The sequence below is a fragment of the Lagopus leucura genome, unplaced genomic scaffold (genome assembly GCF_019238085.1).
Source record: "Lagopus leucura isolate 7727_CA_CO unplaced genomic scaffold, USGS_WTPT01 Super-Scaffold_100002, whole genome shotgun sequence".
NCBI lineage: Eukaryota > Metazoa > Chordata > Aves > Galliformes > Phasianidae > Lagopus > Lagopus leucura.
In genome coordinates, this window is record NW_024962263.1 from 70,311,930 (window position 1) to 70,331,287 (window position 19,358).

Sequence of the window (19,358 nt, forward strand, 5' to 3'; positions counted from 1 at the left end):
CAGAGTTATGAAGTGGTACGTAAGAATGTTCTCACGACTTAGGTCTTTTAAAATAAAAGCTGACACTAGAAATGCTTGAACTTGCAATATGCATAGAGGTTAAAGATAAAAATGTACTGTATTTATTTAGATATCTGCTGTACTAGAGTATCTTAAGGGTTTTATTTTTAGTGATGTATCGTTATTAACTGCACATAATCAGGACTTGATTTATTGTATGCCTATACACCATACTATATATCCTTTTTTTTTTTTTTTTTTTTTTTTTCAGGAGGTCAATTCAGTTCTGCATTGAATCTGGTTTATGGGTTCTGAAATGTGAAAGCTTTATTTATATTTATATAAGTAGCAATTTATATAGCTACTTAACTTGAAAGCTTTGCTTTCCTATTTTCAAATGTGCTTAATTTATAACAGTGACAATTTTTCAGCAAATACAACAAGGATTTTGAAAATTGTTATTGTTGTTAGCTGACTTTGTTTGTGAGGTATAATTTTGAGGTAGTATTTTCCTTCAAATACTTAGGAAATGCAAACAGCAGAACTAATTTCACTTGCAAAACCAAATGTGGCACACATATACGTCATGATTGTTAGAACTGTTTTAGTTTGTTTTTGGATTTGTAGTTTTGGGCTCCTCAGACACTTGTGGATGCAGTTTTCTGCTTAGACACATTCTACCACAGTATGTACTTGAAACATATTTATGCTAAATGCTTAAGGGCAAATATAAAGGTAGCAAAGTTGAAGCATATCACTATAGAATGTGTCTCCAGGGACTTAGAATTACACAAAAAGAAATTCCTATGTACACCTCAGAATTGGCTAAGCATCACATATTTAAACCAAAAGCTTCATGCATTTGCACATGCACACTCACACCCTAAGATTTTTTTTTGGTCTCCCTGAGCTTAGAATTAATATCTGCAAACATACGCAAAGTTCAAATGTTATCCAGACAAAGATCAGAAATAAAATGACTGGACTGCTTAATATGAAGCAGATGTTTCAGGTGTTACAGCTAGTTGAGATATAGGAAGAGTTGAGATGTACCCCATAATATTGCAGGGGTGTGTCTTGTTGGCTAAGGGAAAATAAGCACAAAATTGTAACTGCTGAGAACTCACTCACACCATAGTGAGGGCTGAGAAATAATTCAGAGCGCCTAACCTGAGCGAAAAGCAAGCTTCAAAAGAAGTCACTTCTGCTAGATGAGTATAGGAACTCTTACTTGTTGTTATATCCTCTGGTTAGGAAGTATATTTAAGACCGAAAGAACACAATCCTGTTGGTCGTGAGGAAATATGTTGCAAAGATGGTGTAGTTATTTTGTGTCAGAGCCAGCTCTCTTGTAGGATATCACTTCAAACAGACTGCCGCCACTGCAGGTTGCAAACACGCAATTGAAGGCTTCTAGTTCTCAGCTCATGCACAGATGTCTTTCAATAAGTTTAGCCAGTAATTTCTTCAAATTGCTCACTTTATCAGCAGCACATGTCATCAATCCTCAGTGGTTGCTCAAGTCAAACTACAGAATCCTTAGCTTACAGACACAGCTGCAAACAGGTGAACAGGCAGAAAGTAATTTGTGCAGCTTGGTGGCTGTCAGACAAAAGACAGACAATCTGTGTTTAAAACAGATTGCAGGCCTTGCATGAGCCAGACAAAAGGGATTTCTACAACTGCAAATAATTCCAAGGTTAACATATTTTCCTTTCTGCCATTAGGTGATTTGTTAAAATTGGAAACAATGAGCATTATAAATCTACACAGAAACTAGAGATAAGATGAAAGAGAAAAAGAGATTGCTAAATAAGTTTACATCCTTCTGTTGAAAAGCATGCAACTGGCATTCTTAGAGGCCTCACTCATCTTTGTAAACTAAGTAAAGCCGTAATACCCATATAGACATTCAGTATGTATTTGAAATTATGTTAAAGACAACTAATTGGCAACAGTGATGCTTAAAAAAAAGGGGGGGTGAGCAGGGGGTGGGGGAAGCAAGTTTGGAGTAACATTCCTCTGTTTTAAAAAGCTGACTTTTTTTTCCAGTGGTAAAAAAGATAAAATAAAATCATAAGCTTCTCAGTTGCTTGCTTTTTCAGTTGTTTGTTTTTGCTTGTGTAAAAAAATTCAAACTAGATTTGGATCTCATTCTAAGATACTGTGAAGATTTATCAGGATTTCATTTTATGTCCTCTATTTCCCTCGATATTATAATATAATGTAGATGTATCAAGTTTTATTCTAGTAAGTATTTCAGAATTAAAATGTCTTACAAATAAGCTAACTGTAGTGCTAACTTAATTACAGTAAGTTAGAAAACATGCAAGTCCCAAATCACAGATATTACTTCTTCATATGTTTGGATATAGAATAGCTAATCCTTCTACTTCTCATGGGCTATGTAAACTTGCTTTGACCCCAAAACTTCTTCAGCAGTGTTCCATGAGGTACTAATCAAGCCTAATGTAATATAGTCCTTCTTCCTGTTTAGATCAGTGAGTAAGTACTTACGGGCCATAATATTGACGGGTAATTCTATGCTTGGTTTAAGTTGTTCTGGTAAATTTATTTTCCACGTTGTTTAAAACTTACCACCATAGAGGTAGGTGGATGGCAGAAGATGCAAAGGGTGACTGTCGGCTTTGAACCAACGTCTGGTTTTGTGAAGGTATGATTCTGTGCACAGAGAATAAATCGGTCTCCTAAGCACACTCTTTGAAATGACTTGAAATCAATGTGTTTTCTATATGTAATACAGCAATACTTAACTACAGTAAATTCAGGAGTACAATTGTATGATTCCAGTTAATCTTACATCGAGTGTTTAAACATAAATTATTTAGATTATTCTCTCAGAGTTCACTGTTGTCTTTCAAATGAAAGAAAAGCTGATTGGAAAAAACAAACAAAAAAAAACAACAAAAAAACTGTCTCCTTTTTATTTCGTGGTCATGCCTATATTACCTTATTGACTCTAGTATTATTCTCATAATTGAAGAACACCATTTGTAGGCTATTGCAAGCTTGCACTTTTATCAAAAGGAGGTACTGAGCAATTCTTCAGGTGCAACTTAGCTGAGGTTGCAGTGAAGAATTCCTTAAATTTCTCAACTACAAAGAGTATGTCACAGCATGTGCTTGAATATTCTGTACTGTGAAAATGGTCTCTTAATGCTTTATGTTGACTAAGAGGTAACTCCAAGATTAAATTGCATCCTTAAAATATATCCTATTACAGACTTTCCTTGAGTTTGGGTTTTTCAAAGTATATGGCTGAATAGGCAGCAAGATTTTTAACTTCTCATAAATTAAGAACACTAGTGGAGATTTTCTGTTCTTTGGACAGGGAAGTTCATGCATGGAGTTCTTTCTGTAATACTGACAGAATGCCAATTGTTGGCTGTGCAGGGTGTATGCCACAGACTGTAGCCTGACGTTGTTACAGTGTTAGCATCATGTGTTTCATGCATTTGCTGTGAAGGTGAGATCATCTTTAAAGGATGGTTTTAATTTGTGTTGCTGAATCAAGTGGATACAGTATTTAAGGAAGGGAAAAAAGTGTACTCATGCAGGTTGCTGTCTGCAGTCCAAATTGCTGATCAGAGAGTCTTTATACACATCGGTAATGTGCTGTGCAATATAAGCTGAAATATATTCCACAAGGGAGGAAAACGGAATAGGTTACATACGCTGTTCCTAAGTGCAATGAATATAAAACTCCATTACTCACTTTAAGCAGGTGCTTTTTATATGAGGCTTTAAAGAAATATAAAACTGCTGGTGAAATGATTGGTTTGTACAGACACGACTTAACTTCCAGTACTTTGACCAGATAAAGAGGCTAAAAATATTTCTACAAACATTTCTTTAATGATTTCAGGGATTAAAGGTTAATATCCTCCTAGTGTAAGAAACTGCCATTCCAGACACTAAATGTACTGTTTCTTTTTAAGTCCTCAATAGTGTATAGAATATTTAAAAGAAAATATAAACACTTCTGCTAAACGTAGAACATTGTGCTTTTTGAGTTTTTATCCTGTAGAAATAATATGTATTTAAATTGCTGGGAGGACCGCAGTGGTATCATGAAGAAATGCAGCGAAATACAGAAACTTGAATAAGAGGGATGTTCTACTTAGGAACAAAACTCCACTTTAAATAAAGTGGAAAACTACGAGTAAAGGGGCAGTCTTTTTGTTCTTTAAAGTAGCACGCTCTGTCTAAGAAGAATGGGGATGCTGCTGTAGTTAGTAACAATTTCAGTATTTTTGCATGTATTCTTCATCTTGTTCTACTTTCTTATCCTGTCTGAATTACTTTGTTCCTGACCTTTTCTACTCTTTGTACAGTCAGTGTCCCCAGGAGATGTTGCTCATCTTCTAACCATGTCAGTGCCAGCTTTCCTTCTCAGCCACTTTTATCTAACTGAAACACATCCCTTTGATTTCTTCCTGTACCCCCAGCAACCCAAGAAATCAGTTAATGATTATACGTTAGATGTCAGATATAAAAAAATTTTTGATACCATCACTGAATACTTATATTCATTTGAATTTTTAGAAACTTGTGTTCTTTCTTTTCTTGAAAAATTACTGTATTCATCCTCAGGATGCTAAATGTTTTTTGTCTTTCTGCTGCTTCATAACTGTTCTGTGCAGTGTGCAATTATTTCAGATGGAGCTTGGGGCAGATTTCAGACGTTAAATATTCTGTCTGACGAAGAGCGGGTGACCAGATGTCATGTTTGATTAGTGGTAATCTCACAGCTATGTGTAGGTTGGGGTGGGATTTAGCATTTCTTGTCTCCTGCGTACTAGGTATGTTACATAGCACTGGGAGGGTCAGACCTGCTCTGGTGAATGAGGCTTGTAGAAGACAAGAAAGCACAAACTCACAAGAAACCAGGCTTCATGAGTTTTGTAGTTGCCAAATAGCTTATTTAAAGATGTGTGTTACAGAAATGAGCTCTACAGTTAAAATGAAAGTTGCGGAGACCTGACATGATCCGTGGTTCTTCTAAGACACTGTTCTTTACTCTAAATGTTGTCCTTGAAAACCATAGATGTAATTTTTTTAGTCAAAAGGTCCGTTGTAATTAGAGAATAAAATGCAGGCTTTGTTCCAGTGCCAAAGATAAACGACAGCTTAGACTCAGTGTATTTGAAGATACAGCATTTGAACTGGTACTGCATTCATACTCATCTGATCTTAATGCAAAATTAGAATAGAAAATGCAGTTCAGGTTTTGTATGATCAAATGAACATGTATTAATGACAAAGTGCATTTCATGCAAACGTGTAGATGTTTTGCATGACCTGCTGGACTTGACCAAAGATAGAATAAAACTATCCTCTTGGAAAGGAATAGAAGGTACATACGACCAAAATGGAAGCAATTGATGGTGAATGCTTCCAACCAAAGGATGTGTCGCCATGGATGGAATCTGTGAGTTCTCTATCAAACTGCCTTTGTTGTCTTTGGGATCTTCAAGTACTTTGTGATCAAAGTTCCTCAAGTTCTTATTGCATCCTGGCAGAATTTTAGTCAGTGTCATTTGTCATTGGAACAAGTTGCCTAGAGAGGTTCTGGAGTCTACTTCTGTGGAAATATTGATGACCCATTTGGATGCCTTCCTGTGTAACCTATTGTAAAGTACCTGCCTTAGCAGAAGGTTGGACTGGATGATCTCTTGGGGTCCCTTCCAACCGTTGTGACTGTGTGTGTGATTTCAGCATTTGTTTACTGACTGTATGTAAATTTGACTGTCGATAGAACATGATTTTTGAGGGTTAGATATTCAGATTCTGAATAGCTTTTCTGTTTTCTTGGCAGAAAAATGTTATTTTAATGTGGTTAAATTGTGCTCCTACTATTTGTATCATATGATGTGTTGATATCTGAAGTGCAGCTGTTGAATCCTGCAGAAAGGAAAACCTCTTCTTTTTGAACCTCTTCTTACAATAGCAGTGCTACTAAAGCCACATTAATCCTGTGTCCTGCCCAGTGTTGTGTTGCCAAATTTAAAATCTTAGTTTCAATTAGATATGCTTATAATTGTCAATGCCTGAGTTGTCTGAATGTTAGGAAAAAGAAGGTTAAGGGGATATTTGCCCAAAATAAATTTTTTCACAGCAGGGTTTTAGAGTTGCTTCCCATAGTATATATTTAAATTTAGTGATCTCCATTATTAATTGAAGCATATAAATCTGTTTAGAAAATAGAGAAATTTTAATTAGTTTACAGATGTCTTGAGGAAAATTGTTAGTTACGCAGGTTTTGATATTGGCCTCTAAGCTGTAAACCATTGTGTGAGTGTGGGCTTGTCTCTGAAACTTGTTTGTGAAAACACTGAGTAGGTGGTTTTTATGTTGTGTGCATGTGGTCTGTGCAGCTTATGTTCATATGAAAAGTAGACTTTTTTCTTGATGAATATTTTGCTTAAGAATGTGGTCTCTTGCTTGCTTGGGCCTGTGTCTAGGTTATCTGGTAAGGAAAATACTTGGCAGATATCTAAGGTCTCTGTTTCTGTCTCTTTCTGATGTGGAACTATGGGGCAAGCAGTTCACACAGTAGAAAAGCTGTCCTGATCATCATACACAAGAAGAGAGACAAATCTATCAACTCCTTTTGTTGTTGTCCTGTTAGATCTAAGGAGAGAGTGGAGGAAAGAGAAATTTCTAAGAATAGTGGTATGTATATTGAAAACTAATTGACACCTGTTGTAGTGAATATTACGAGAATATAAATTATCAAGATAAGCAGAATCATAATAGCACTAATAATTCTAAGTTAAGTGGACCCAGTGCAGAATAGATCTGCACATTGACACTTCCTTAGAATGAAAGGCTTTAATTGCTGTGTTTTGAAGAGAGAAAATAGTTTTATGAGTGTCTACATTGGGGCTGTAAAACGTAATGAGGAGATTATGGTGACAAATTAAAAAAATAGAATTGTGAGTATTGCCGTTTGGGAAACTTCATCACAAATTATCGTTATACTACAGAAGATAATGAGAAAGTATTAATAACGTGACTTCTGCATTTTAGAAAATCTCTGCTTTTGCAACTGAAAACAAAAACGGAAGAAACTCCACACTCAGTGTTTTCTGGTATTCTGCGTGAGGAAGCATAGTTACAAACAGTGTTTAAAATCCCCTGCTGCTGCTGTCTTGCTGCGTTGATGACCCTGGAAGCCCATGGTCCCACAATGCCCTGAGCGTGACAAGCAGCACTGACACCAACTGGAGCTCATCTCTGTGGTGCCTGTTGAGTTCCTGGTAGAACCGAGATGACTTCTCTGAGGAATTTGATGCTGAAAGCAATTTCTAGTTCAGATCAGTGCAGATTTGTGAAGTCCTCAGAAAGGGGGACGGTTTAAGCAGAGACTGAAGACAAGTGAACGTCTTCTGTTAAGGAAATGAGATTTCTTGTATGTTTCAGTTATTTACTAGTGTTTTTGTGATAGTCATGTAAAACTGTATATGATTCTGTGAAAACAATTGGATTTTTTTTTTTGTTTCCAGAAAGACCCTAGGCCTAAAATTGAGTTTAATTCGGTTAATAATTTCTTGCTTTTATTCATAGGTTGCTCTATTTTTGCTGAGTTTGAAATCATTGTGACATGTGAGTGACACTGTTTAACTGTGTCATATTGCCAAACCATAGTTTATTGATACTTAATGCTTTAAATATTGAATTTTTTCCTTCTGAGGTCATAACTTAAGGAGAGAATTCATTTGGAGCTGCTTCTAGAAGTTTAGTTGTGCCTTATTCATTTCCTATTTCATATTTTTTAGTTCTCTCCTTTACTGCCTTTCTAAGGAATTATTGTATATTAAGAATTTGTTGGCATAAAGACTTTTGTCATAAGAATCAATAGTGCACCTATTCTGTTGGTTTCCTGTCTTTTCTGTTGATCAATTCAGATTTTTTCTCTTGGTTTCCCTTTGATCATTGCAAATTCCTCTTATTACAAATGGATTGGTAAAAGAATTTGCAGCCCACAAAGCCAACAATACCCTGGGCTGCATGAAAAGAACTATGGTCAGCAGGGCAGGGGAGGTGATCCTGCTCCTTTATTCTGCACTGTGAGACCTCATCTGGAGTACTGTGTCCAGATGTGGAGTCCTCGGTACAGAAGAGATGTGGACCTTTTAAAGTGCATGCAGAGGAGGGCCACAAAAATGACCCGGGGGATGGAACACCTCTACCACAAGGACAGGCTGAGAGAACTGCGCCTGTTTAGCCTGGAGAAGGCTCCGGGGAGACCTGAGAGTGACTTGTCAGTATTTAAAGAGGGAGGGGGACTTGTAGCCTCTTCTTAGAGAAGGAGGGGCAGGCTCTTAGCAGAGTCTGCTGTGATAGGACAAGGGGAAATTGCTTCAAACTAAAGGAGGGGAGATTTTAATTCGATGTAAGGAAGGGATTTTATACACTAAGGGTGATGAGGCTCTGGAACAGGTTGTCCAGAGAGGTGGTCAATGTCCCATCCCTGGAGACATTTAAGGTTGGGCAGGAAGGGCTCTGAGCAGCTTGATCTAGCTGTAGGTGTTCCTGCTCATTGCAGGGGAGTTGGACTAGATGACCTTTAAAGGTCCCTTCCAACTCTAACAGTTCTATGATTCTAAGACATATAGGCCACTGATAAAATCACTAATTTGTAAACTCTTTCTAATGGGTCTTAAGTTATTGCTCAGCATTGATAAATTTGTCAACATAAATCCTGGGCTGATCTATAAAGGACTCGCAACTGTGACCTGTGCTTTTGTTCACTCCCACTTGCACACAGTGTCATTGACTTAGCACATGTCGATTTGGGGAAGTGAGGAACAAATCTATTACCAAAAAAACAATTTTCCAAGGGGAGAATCTTTTGTGTGTTATATTCTGTGTTTAATATTCAAATTTGTCTAAAGCTGGTTTGATCACGGGTGTCAATATTATTACATATTGGGAAGGAGACATGATTTTTATTTCAAGTAGTTTTACAGTGGGGAAGATGTTCTTTGGAAGCAAAGTTAGATTGTATTTGATAGAGACAGGTACACAGATCTTTCTATCTTCATTTTGTTTATCATGATCCTGATGAAAATAAATGAGCTAAGGAAAATGTGAGGTGTACTGAGAAAGAACCTGTTCTCTGTTTTTTGGCTGCATAGAGTAGAAAAGTCAAGTAAATAATGGTGATACTTTCTAAAGTATGATTCCAGAAGAATAAGTACAGCACAAATTCCACTTGCATGGTTATTTTTAAACCTCAAATATAAGCTTTTTTCATGCTTCATTTTCAGTGACTTTGCAGAAGTTGAAATTTGGAAAGTGTTGCTTGCTTGCTTGCAATGGGAGATTTGGTTCACCTTGTTCCATTTTGAGTTCATGCTTCATGTCTTTGCTGAAAAAACTTCTTTAATGTTTATTCACATACCAAATTTGAGCCTGTAGTTGGATACATGGAACATTTCTTATCTATGAGTGTTAACATCTTCCTGCTGAAATGATTGTCTGAGAAGACAGAGCTGCCAGAGAATTTACAGATGTTCTGAAATAGGTATTTAAGGAACATTTTAGCTGTGTGTATGACCATAGAGACCTTGATTTTAAAATGATGTCGTTATGGAAGGGAAATGGGAGGGTATTCAGGAAGAACTGAATACATAGAGTTAAAAACTACAGATGGGCAGAGGCATAGATAGTAAACAGGGCTGCTTCTCCAGAGGATGGTTTGCCAATTTGATGAGTTGGGTGAGGCATGGTTCATCCCTTCCAAAAAATTTGGAGGTGGAGAAAAATGTGGTGTTTCCCATATTAAACTTATTCATTATAAACGGTTCACTGAAATATCTAATTTATCTCTACTTTGAAAAAGAAACTTGAAACTTGACAAGGGGTGTCACCTTAGGGTCATGTGGATTTTTGTCTTCATGATGAAGTTCTAGGTAGCCATCCTAAGTTCCATATCTCTTACTGTATGTTTTACGCAGGGTTTTAATGTTCAGCAAGTGGGTTTTCCAAGTATCCTTCAGTCCAGAGCTGTGAAATTGATTTTTGTTTCAACTTTTCTTTGATTACTGCAGTGTATTGTGCTGTGGTTATCAGGTATTAAGAACGAGAGCAGAATGATAATGCCATTTCATGTCAAAAGAATGCATAAAAGGCAAGACAGCACTGCGTTTTTCCAGTAGTTTTTGATGTCCTTTTCAAATAATCCTCTGTGGAAGTATTCATCCACTAAATAGGTCTTCCAAAAGTAAATTTCTTCATCATATGCATTAGAATACAGCTGTTAATTATGTAATATTAATTATGAGTACATATTGAGAGTTTGTGTATTCCTTCAAGGCCAAGTCATTCAGCTTCTTAATGTCCTTCTTGTGATCCTCACCCGCTGGTTGGATGTAAATGCTCTGGCTGCTTTGAGCTGTGCTTTGCTGACTGTTGTGCATAAGCTGATGGTTTGAGTTACAGGGCAACTATACCCAGATTTTCATGAAGATCCCAGAAGATATCTATGCTTACTCTGCTTTATCTTGCTAAAATTCAGTGAGTCCAGAAGTTGTTTGGTGAGGGAACAGGTGAGAGAGCAGAGACAAATAGTTGCAATCACATGCAACTTGTTTCTGTGTTATCAGATGTGATACTAAAACAGAAATGCCTCAACACCTAGGTCAAGAAGTGGACTTAATGATGGAAAATACTTAGTTTTCTAAGTATTAGTGAATTAGTTACTGTATTTTCCATAGGGAAGCGAGAGAAATGTACGAGGCATTACAGCTTGTACGCTTTGAGCCATAAAAGTGCTGCTGGGAGGTGGATATAACAACATTGTTATGCTTTAGGTGTAATTTTGGATGCTATTAACTACTTTATCGTCTGTTTTGGAAAAGGGATAAAAAAACAGAAAACAAATCCTTGATTTTTGCAACACAGTGGACTGTGTTTGCAGAAGTGTAGAAGTATAAGACATAGAGCCAAGATAAGGAAATGCCTAGAGAAACCCTATCTGCTTTTGGCAAATTTATGCATCATTTCTGATATAAAACCGTAGGTGAAAGGGGATTTTCAGCTTTAAGAGTCTCGCCCCAGGCAAGGTTGTGTATGAGGGTGAGGCTAACACCAGTAGCTGATCCTGTAGACTGGAAGCCAAGGAGGTCTTGTAGTGCCAGACATGCAGACAGGTTGCAGAGTGAGCATTCCCTGAGCCTGAGGCCTTCCTGAATCCCGACTCAGGGGAAGGCTGGATTTGCCTTAACCCCAGCAGGCAGGTTAAAATGTGATAAGACAGTATGTGTAGAATGTAGAACCCATTTCCTGGTTTGCTTCATGCTATGTATCCCTTTCTGCGCTGCTTCTCTTCCTACTGTGCTTTTTATTCAAAAACTATTGTAGTATCTTTCCAGAGCAAGAAGTCTGCTTACCAAATGATTTTGTGTGGATTACCAAATGCTTGTTAATGCTTAGGAACTGAAATGGGCACAGTGAACTAAGCCCAGTTACCAGGTTGTGAAATTTCTCTTTCCTATCAATTAGAGAAATAACCATTTTTCCTCAAGCCATTTTTCCTCACTAGGAAAGGTTGGAATCACTCTTTAGAGACTCATTGAGAGATCGTGCAAAAAATTAATTCTTTGGAGAATATATTAAGTTAATTTAATATGTGTAACTATCTTGAAGCACAAATCAAAATGCTTTTTCATTTTTTATATCTGCTATTCCATAATACTTTTCTTGCATAATTATAGATTTTGGAACAAATTCTACGTTACGTATGTAAGGAAATGGTTCCATAATTATACTAATGCTTGCATAATTAAGAAGGTGCTTGCCAACTTACTGACAAATTCAGAGTCACTGTTGCGTCAAGGGGGAAAAAACTTTAAAAATGGTAACTTCTGTTAGTTTTTCCTTTCATGCTACTTACAGGTGCTGAAACGGTTTCTTTCTCATTTGTGACTGAATTTATGTGCTTGTTCTCCAATAGGTAGCTGTGCACAGCACTGGAGGGCTGGCTGCCCCTGCCCATGCTGTGAGGCTCTGTGGGCTGCTTGGCTCTGCCCTATGCAGCCTGTGGAGCTCAGACCTGTGGCTCAGGAGTGCCCCGTGTTGTTCTGAGCACTGCGTGCTTTGCTGGGTGCACAAATAGGGTTGAGAAAAGACCACCAGAACTTGGTTCTACTCGTGACCTAAGGCAAGGTTTGAACTCTAGGTTCCATTGAACAAAAGCAAGTGAGCTGGCCCTCTGTGCTCTTCAGCCACGTGGGTTTAGTGCCTTTACATTGCTACTGAGGCAAGTGCTGTTGCCTAAGCGTGGGCTCAGAACACTGAGTCATTTTAATATCCTGAAATGAAAGGGTCACAATAACAACGTGAAAGAAAGTAGTTGGGGTGGCACTCACAAACTGAAAACAAAAGTGTATGTATGTGTGTATATATACATATTTATTATTGCAGTATCTAAGTGGCCTTGTGTATTTTTCTCTCATTTCTGCCTATATTTATGTGTAACTGTATTACAAAGTCTACAGAATGTGCTCCCACTTCCCGTTAAAAACTGTGAATCACAACAAAAATGCTATAAGAACATCTAAGGTAGATAATTAAAGTATAATTAAGTTTAAATGCCTTGGTAAAGGAATATAAAAATATTTAAATTCAACAGGCTAGTACATTTGCAGTTTTCTTTTATTAGGTGTGAAATCTAAGAATCCCCTGCCAACTCTTGAGGGCTCAATCCAGAATGTTGAATTGAAGTACTGCAGCACATCATTGGTCAAATGTGCCTCTGGGACCGTGGGATCAATAAAAATTTGTGCCAAAGCCCCAGGTATGTGCAGCTGGACCATGTAAAACTTTATTGCCTGTGTAGGAGAATTGGCCTTGCTTTTTACAAGGAGAGTTACTGAAACAAGAATTTACTCATTGTTCCTATGAATCAGAAAAGATTTTTTTGTATTCTGTTTTTGTTTTGTTGTTATTGTGTGCCAGGATGATCCAACCTGGCCCTAGTTTAGTCAATTTTGACACTGAAAAAGAACACAATATTTAGTTTATGTCTTCTGAGATAAAAATGAAGCTAAAAGCACTAAGGAAACTGGAATAAACTACATTTTAATATTACACAACGTATTTGCATTTTGCTCTTTTTGTAGTATTATATTTTATTCTGTTTATTTTTTCCTGTCTTATTTTCCATCAGTGGTGCAAGTGTTTCACATCCCACTTGAGAAGGACTTGAGGACTTGATGATAAATAATTTTAAATTTTGTTTAACGTGCTTTTTTTTTGGAAGTGATTACAGTAACATTCTGATTATCTACCATCTTTTTATTGCTACATGGTAGCTAGTGTTAAGAACACTAAAACTGAGTGTATTTAACTCTAAATTGAGTTCAGGGTGATATTTTAAGAAATTATTTTATAAATTCAGGATGGAAATTACAATTATAAAGAGACTCAGTTACTTCATTTGAAATCTTCCTAGAGGTCAAGACATTTACAAGATGGTATTAAGGAAGTGGCTTAATAGTTTATAAGTAGTTGCTCTTTCTATTTCCTATTTTAATTCTGTACTTACAGTGTTAATAGGTGGACTAGTGAATGTTTATAAGTTGAAAAATGATCTTGTTACAATAAGAGATCTAAGAAGTCTAATCTTTATCTTAGGTGATGGTGGAAAAGAGAAGCTGATTCCTTTAATTCAAGGGCCTTCTGACACCAGAGACTTACACAGCAGTAAATGGCTCAATGAGAGCAGAAAGCCAGAATCTCTCTTAGCTCCAGATTTGGTAGCCTTTACAATCCAAATTCCACAGTGTATGGACTACTGCCATAATTCTGGTAAGTGCAAAACTCTTGTTAAGCTGGTATCGCGTTACATTTTCCTATCCAATGTAATTTTCAAAAGAGGGGCTTGATATAAAATGTGCCAAATGCCAAGGTATCTTTTTCACATGCTGCACATGTAATGGCTGCAGCTCACTGTGACACACAAAAACTCAAAGCGGTATTTTGATATATGTCCTCTTCAGGAGGCAATGCTTCATTGACTTTGGTTGCCTTATAAATAAATTATACAAAATATATTTTGTAAACATTTTTATTTTTTGCTAGGGTTCTTGTTGAAAATGTTACTTTTGTTTTTTCTTTCCTCTAATAACTTGAGCTTCTCATGCAGAAGTTGACATATTGTGTTTGAAGCGGTTCACATAAATTTGCAGGATAGTTTGTAATTCAATTAATACATTTTCTAAATTAATTCTTAATAATTAAAAAGATGATTTTTAAGATGCGTGAGTGTACATTTGTCTTCGAGTGTGCATTTTCCTTTCTTGAAGAGTATACGTTTGTCTTTCTTGAATTGATGTGATCGATTTAAATGAGAAACAAGTTAATATTTCTCAGAGATTTGCTCAGGTAAATTTAAAGATATTGACTTTGTGGACACTAATACTCTAACATTCATACGATTTCTTTGGGCTTTAAACATAACATTGGTCTGTTTTAAGCATCACTGAATCTGACTTAAAACGAATACAGCTTGAGAAATACAGATATTTAGGTTTTGCTGTTGTTGCGTTTTACAAGTGACATTAAACAGTTGCTCCATTCAAAGAATGCTGTAAGGAGATAAAATGGGGAAAAAAAAAAAAAGTAGATTAAAGAAAGCAAAAAAATGGCCACAGTACTGTCAAATACAGGAAGTGTTTGAAAGTGTTTTATCCATTTTTCATTTTTAATGACAAGTGAATTTTTAATGGTTGTTAGATATCATTGATCTGTTAGGCAGCGGCAAATTTATTGTTGTCTTTGCAAATGTGTGTATAAGCAAAATCTTTTTTCTTTTGTGCAAAGCAAATTATTTGTAAGCAGTAGCCACTCCATCAGTTTTTGGATTGTTATTTCAGCATTGGTGCTTGTACGTTTCTTGGAGAGTATCATACTGAAATGTTTGATGCTGTTTTTATAACAGTTAGCTCAAGTTCCTGCCACTAAAACATTGCCTCATACCAGTTCATGATTCAGATCCCTTTTTAAAAGAAAGAAGTGGCATAAATCTGTTGGACCTGCTGTCTCACTTAAGTGACTTTAAATGTTCATAATGCTAACCATATTAATTACTATTATTGATTATTGCTTTTTCTGCCTTTTTTGAAATTTAACTTTCTGATTTGTCTCAGGATATTCTTTAACCCTTAAGGGAGCTGTGCATACATAGAATATTAAAAAAAAAAAAAAAAAAAAAAGGAAAAAGCCAAAAACCAAAACTATGTTACAGAGTAATTGTAGTTGTTACTGGTCACAGTAGTCACATACAGTTTATCCCATAAGTAAAATGGATAATCCAGGTAGATAGCAATCTGTATTTGATAGCTTGTGACAGATGATGCCTTAGAGAATTAAGAGATGAACAAATGAAGTGTGGTTCAGAGGTATGCAGGCACTTGGAGGTTGATTAATAGTATTGCAAAAAATTGATTCATAGCAGATAAGTATCCTTGATAACTGTCTTGTAGATGAACGGAGATGCATTTAAAATGTTCAGACTTGGGAATTTCCTGGGCCACCTGCCCCATTCCTCAGGAAAGCAGTGTTGATTTTATGTGGTCTGTGATGGTTTGCTGATCTGTGCACCCTGTCCTACAGCTCTAGGTCTGTCTGTAGGGCGGCAGATAGGGCAGAAATCAGAGAGAAAAGCTGACAGATTTGTTGAAGCTTTGATCCCGTTAAGCGTGCAGAGTAGTGTACTACAAATGAGTGTGGATTTTCTTTTGTTAGTTTTGTTTTGTACATGAAGTGAGGGAGCAGCGTTTAAGCTATCTCAGGTTCTATCCAAACGATGAGGGAATTAAAGCCTTCGCGTTCAAATACGTGCTGAAGGAAGTGAGGCAGTGTAATACAGGAGATACGATTAGCCTTTTCATCACGAATGTGGAAACTACATGAAGTGATTTGAAAGCATAAAAATGCTTTTGCTGTCAGTTGCAGTCACTTCTGGGAATTAAAGCTCTACTGGATAATTTGACAGCAAATTCAGCTTATGCCACGGGGGAATAAAAGTGCTGTTTAAAGCTTTATTACTAGAGATGATTTGGCAGTACTGAAGTTGTGCTATTGGAGTCATTTCTCCTAATAATATTAGATGTGATGGTCTGCAATAGGAATTAATACTGCAAGAAAGAAGAAGGAATAGCGCAACTTGCTTGTTGAAAGAATCAATCTGTCCATGAGGGATGAGAAAAAAATATCTAGTGTTGTTCTGTACTATCAGATGGCTAGAAATAAGACTAGAGCAAGCCTTGTAAAAACAGCCATGTAGCTGATGCTGTTGAGACATAGATGTAGTTTCTGAAAGAGTTAAGGGGAACTGCAGTTCCAGTTTGGTGGGAGTGATTTTGTGGTTAAAACCCAGAGAAATTGCTTCTCTGGAGGAGAGTTTCTGGTACTCTAACAAACAATGGGACCACATCCTAAAAGAGTTTGTGGAAGAATCTTGGAATACAATACAATGGCTGAGTGGTCTCTTTTAAATTTTGCTTATATAAACATGAAGGAGGTGTAGCTTATGAATTCCTTATGCATCTGTGAGGTCGAATGGAAAACAACTGGGTCCAAAATGGAAGCAGTTATTTGGGTATGAAGTGCCAGGGGGGAGTTGTGCCAATGGTGTGCATTTCTTGAATAATTCGGGTGAGTTCAGCTGGAGAACAGGTAGGAGCCCTTTTCTCCCCTTGTTGTGTCAGCTGCTGCATTGTGCCACTGAAATCCTGTGATCCATGGTGACCCAGGCTGCTGTGCAGCTTCCTTTTGTTGCTCAGCTGCAGGTGGCCCTGCGAAGGTTGAGTGTGTATTTACAATTGGAGTGATAAAGTATTTTGCACAAGTATTTTATTTCTTATTTGCTACTGAGAGGAGGAGAAAAAGATTGTTTCTAGCAGTGACGTGCTGCATTGAGCAGCAAAGAGAGAAAGTATTTTTATGAAACATTATTCCAAAAAGGGCAACATTGAAGTGCACTGTGTGGAGTACCTGCAGCAAAGTAAGAATCACATGTAACAAGTTCATGTGCTGGTGATAATTTAGGAATGGTGTTTTATTGTTTTGTATCGTTAGCACAATGCTAGAAGTATTTAGGGATTTTGTTTAATCCTTAATTATACATCTGCATGCTGGTGCTTTTAATTTTGGGTACCTTAGTTGTATAAAAAATTCCTCAAGAATGTCTGTGCATAGGGCAGCACATCCCCTGATTTTTACAACTGTCTTTATTTAAACTGCAGCATATACAATATAGGAGAGAGAGGCTGGGGGGTGTCTTAATGGCTTCTCTGAACTAACCCTGGATTTATTAACCCTCGGAGCAAGCAGCAGACTGTGTTTGTTTCACCTGGCTTTTGAGAGAAATAGGGAGATTTCAAAATGAATGTGGGTGTTAGTATTTAATTATGGGCAGCTGTTGAATAGATGAGGTGAGCTGATTAAGCTCTGTTTGGTTTGCCATATTGAATAAATGGGAATGCATGCATAGCCGGTGTATGGAGAATTCTATAACGTATAAATCGAGAGGAAATAAAAATTAAAACTAAAAGAATCAAATATGCCTTGAGATCCATTCAAATGCTCAGCAACGCAGCAGTGAAATTATCAAGTGAACAAAAATACCTGTATGAATGTCATGCTCACATATGCTAAATTGGTAGACCCTGTTGATCAAAATAAGAGTCTGAAGCGTCTGCTGTAGTTTGTGTGAACGCTGCACAAAGGTTGAAGAGTAAATACTGAACCTTGGAGAAGTTGATAACTGCTCATTTAAGTGATATAGTAAGTTTCCAAGCATTTTTGGATTTTTTTTCTCTACTGTAAATTTTTCTCAGTTTAGAGAAGATCTCTCCCCTCTAAACAAAGGAAAAATGGATTTATGAAGGGAAAATACGATTAAATGTTTAAAGATATAGATACAAACATAAATTTAAAAAAATGTTGTAAATGTTGTACTGGGAATATTATATGCTTTTCCCCTCAAAAACCTGCTGATCTGTTTGAATGTATCTGAAAGGAGGGAATAGATTTTATATGCATTTCTTTTTCTGCATAAAGTACTATGAATGCTCCCCAACTTCCCATTTCTCAGACTTAAAACAAAACTAATAGTGGCATTTTTCTGTTTATTAATTTTGACTGCTTAGATGGGGGACAACACAAAGTCTGGATTTTAAAGCTAGAGCTATTTGAATTTTAAAGTTTTCAGTTCTACTTTAAAGGAATGCCCGAACTTGTAAATAAAGCAAACTTGTAAAAGAGAATTCCTAAAGTAATTTGAAGTATTTTGGAACAATTTGACACAATGAATGAGTAGAAATGCTGAATATATTGCAGTAATTAAAGACAATTCACATTTGTGGTTTGGGCATAAATGTGTAAAAATTATACCCATCTATCTTGTTACATTTCCTTTTCTCTCCCTGAGGATTTCACTATGTACTTTATCTGTAATTGTTGCCAGTTTTCTATCAAGTTCCCACTGGGCTTCTGGTGCAAAAAATCTTATCCTCTCGATGACAGAGCTTGCCTGAATGATTTCATGCTCCTAGCATTTTTGTTCACGGGAATTAGGGGCAGAATGTAACTGCAGCTGAACATAGCATCTATTTTTGTAATTTTGAAGTTTAGACTCTGTTATTGGAACTAAATGAAGAGATGCAGGTGTTCTCCAGTTCAAATCCTTTGGGATTTTTTGATGGTAGATGCTTGAAAAGAAAATGCATGTGTTTCCAGAGTCAAACAGCAGCTGTGGACAAGGATTTATGTTTTTCTCAGAACTTTGGGATTTCAAAATGTTACATTTAATCACATGCACAGAAAGGAGAGCAAATGTTAAAGATGTTACATATAAAACTAGGGGACTGATGTTTTTACCATACCAAGTAGTTGTGGGAATAGAGGAACAAAGTGATCTTTAATCTTAATATGAGCAATTTCAAAAGGATTATGATAGTTGCCAGGACTCTGCTCTTTCGAGAACAGCGCTCTTGCAGCAAACAACATTTATATCCTCTTAATTACTTGAAAAATCTGGCTTGCTCTCATACTTTGCATTGGAAAAATGCTAATAGTCTATGATACTGAAAGCGCTATTTGTGTCTTACTTGTGTTGGAATAAGGTGAATTTAAATTTAGGTAAGTGTACATTTTGAGAAGAACTTGGTTGTTAATGTCATGGAGCTTTCCAAATTGAATTAAGAATAGTTGTTCAACTATCTGAAGTGAGAGGCTAAATTTGGAATGTTTCTGAGTTGCAAAACTTGTGGGGAGAAAAATTTTGTGGCAGTGCAGTTTCTCCCTCTAGATGTTGAGATTAG

The 19,358-nt window shown here is 36.6% G+C and overlaps 1 protein-coding gene across 3 annotated transcripts in view; it reads left to right on the plus strand.

The window, feature by feature from the left end:
• Positions 1-19,358, plus strand: part of VPS13B (vacuolar protein sorting 13 homolog B) — a 415,483-nt gene that overhangs the window by 117,330 nt on the left and 278,795 nt on the right. For all 3 annotated transcript variants that reach the window (XM_042868778.1, XM_042868780.1, XM_042868779.1), the window contains exons 18-19: positions 12,692-12,826; positions 13,666-13,839. In XM_042868778.1, the coding sequence (XP_042724712.1) occupies positions 12,692-12,826; positions 13,666-13,839 (309 nt within the window). The remainder of the gene's footprint in view (positions 1-12,691; positions 12,827-13,665; positions 13,840-19,358) is intronic.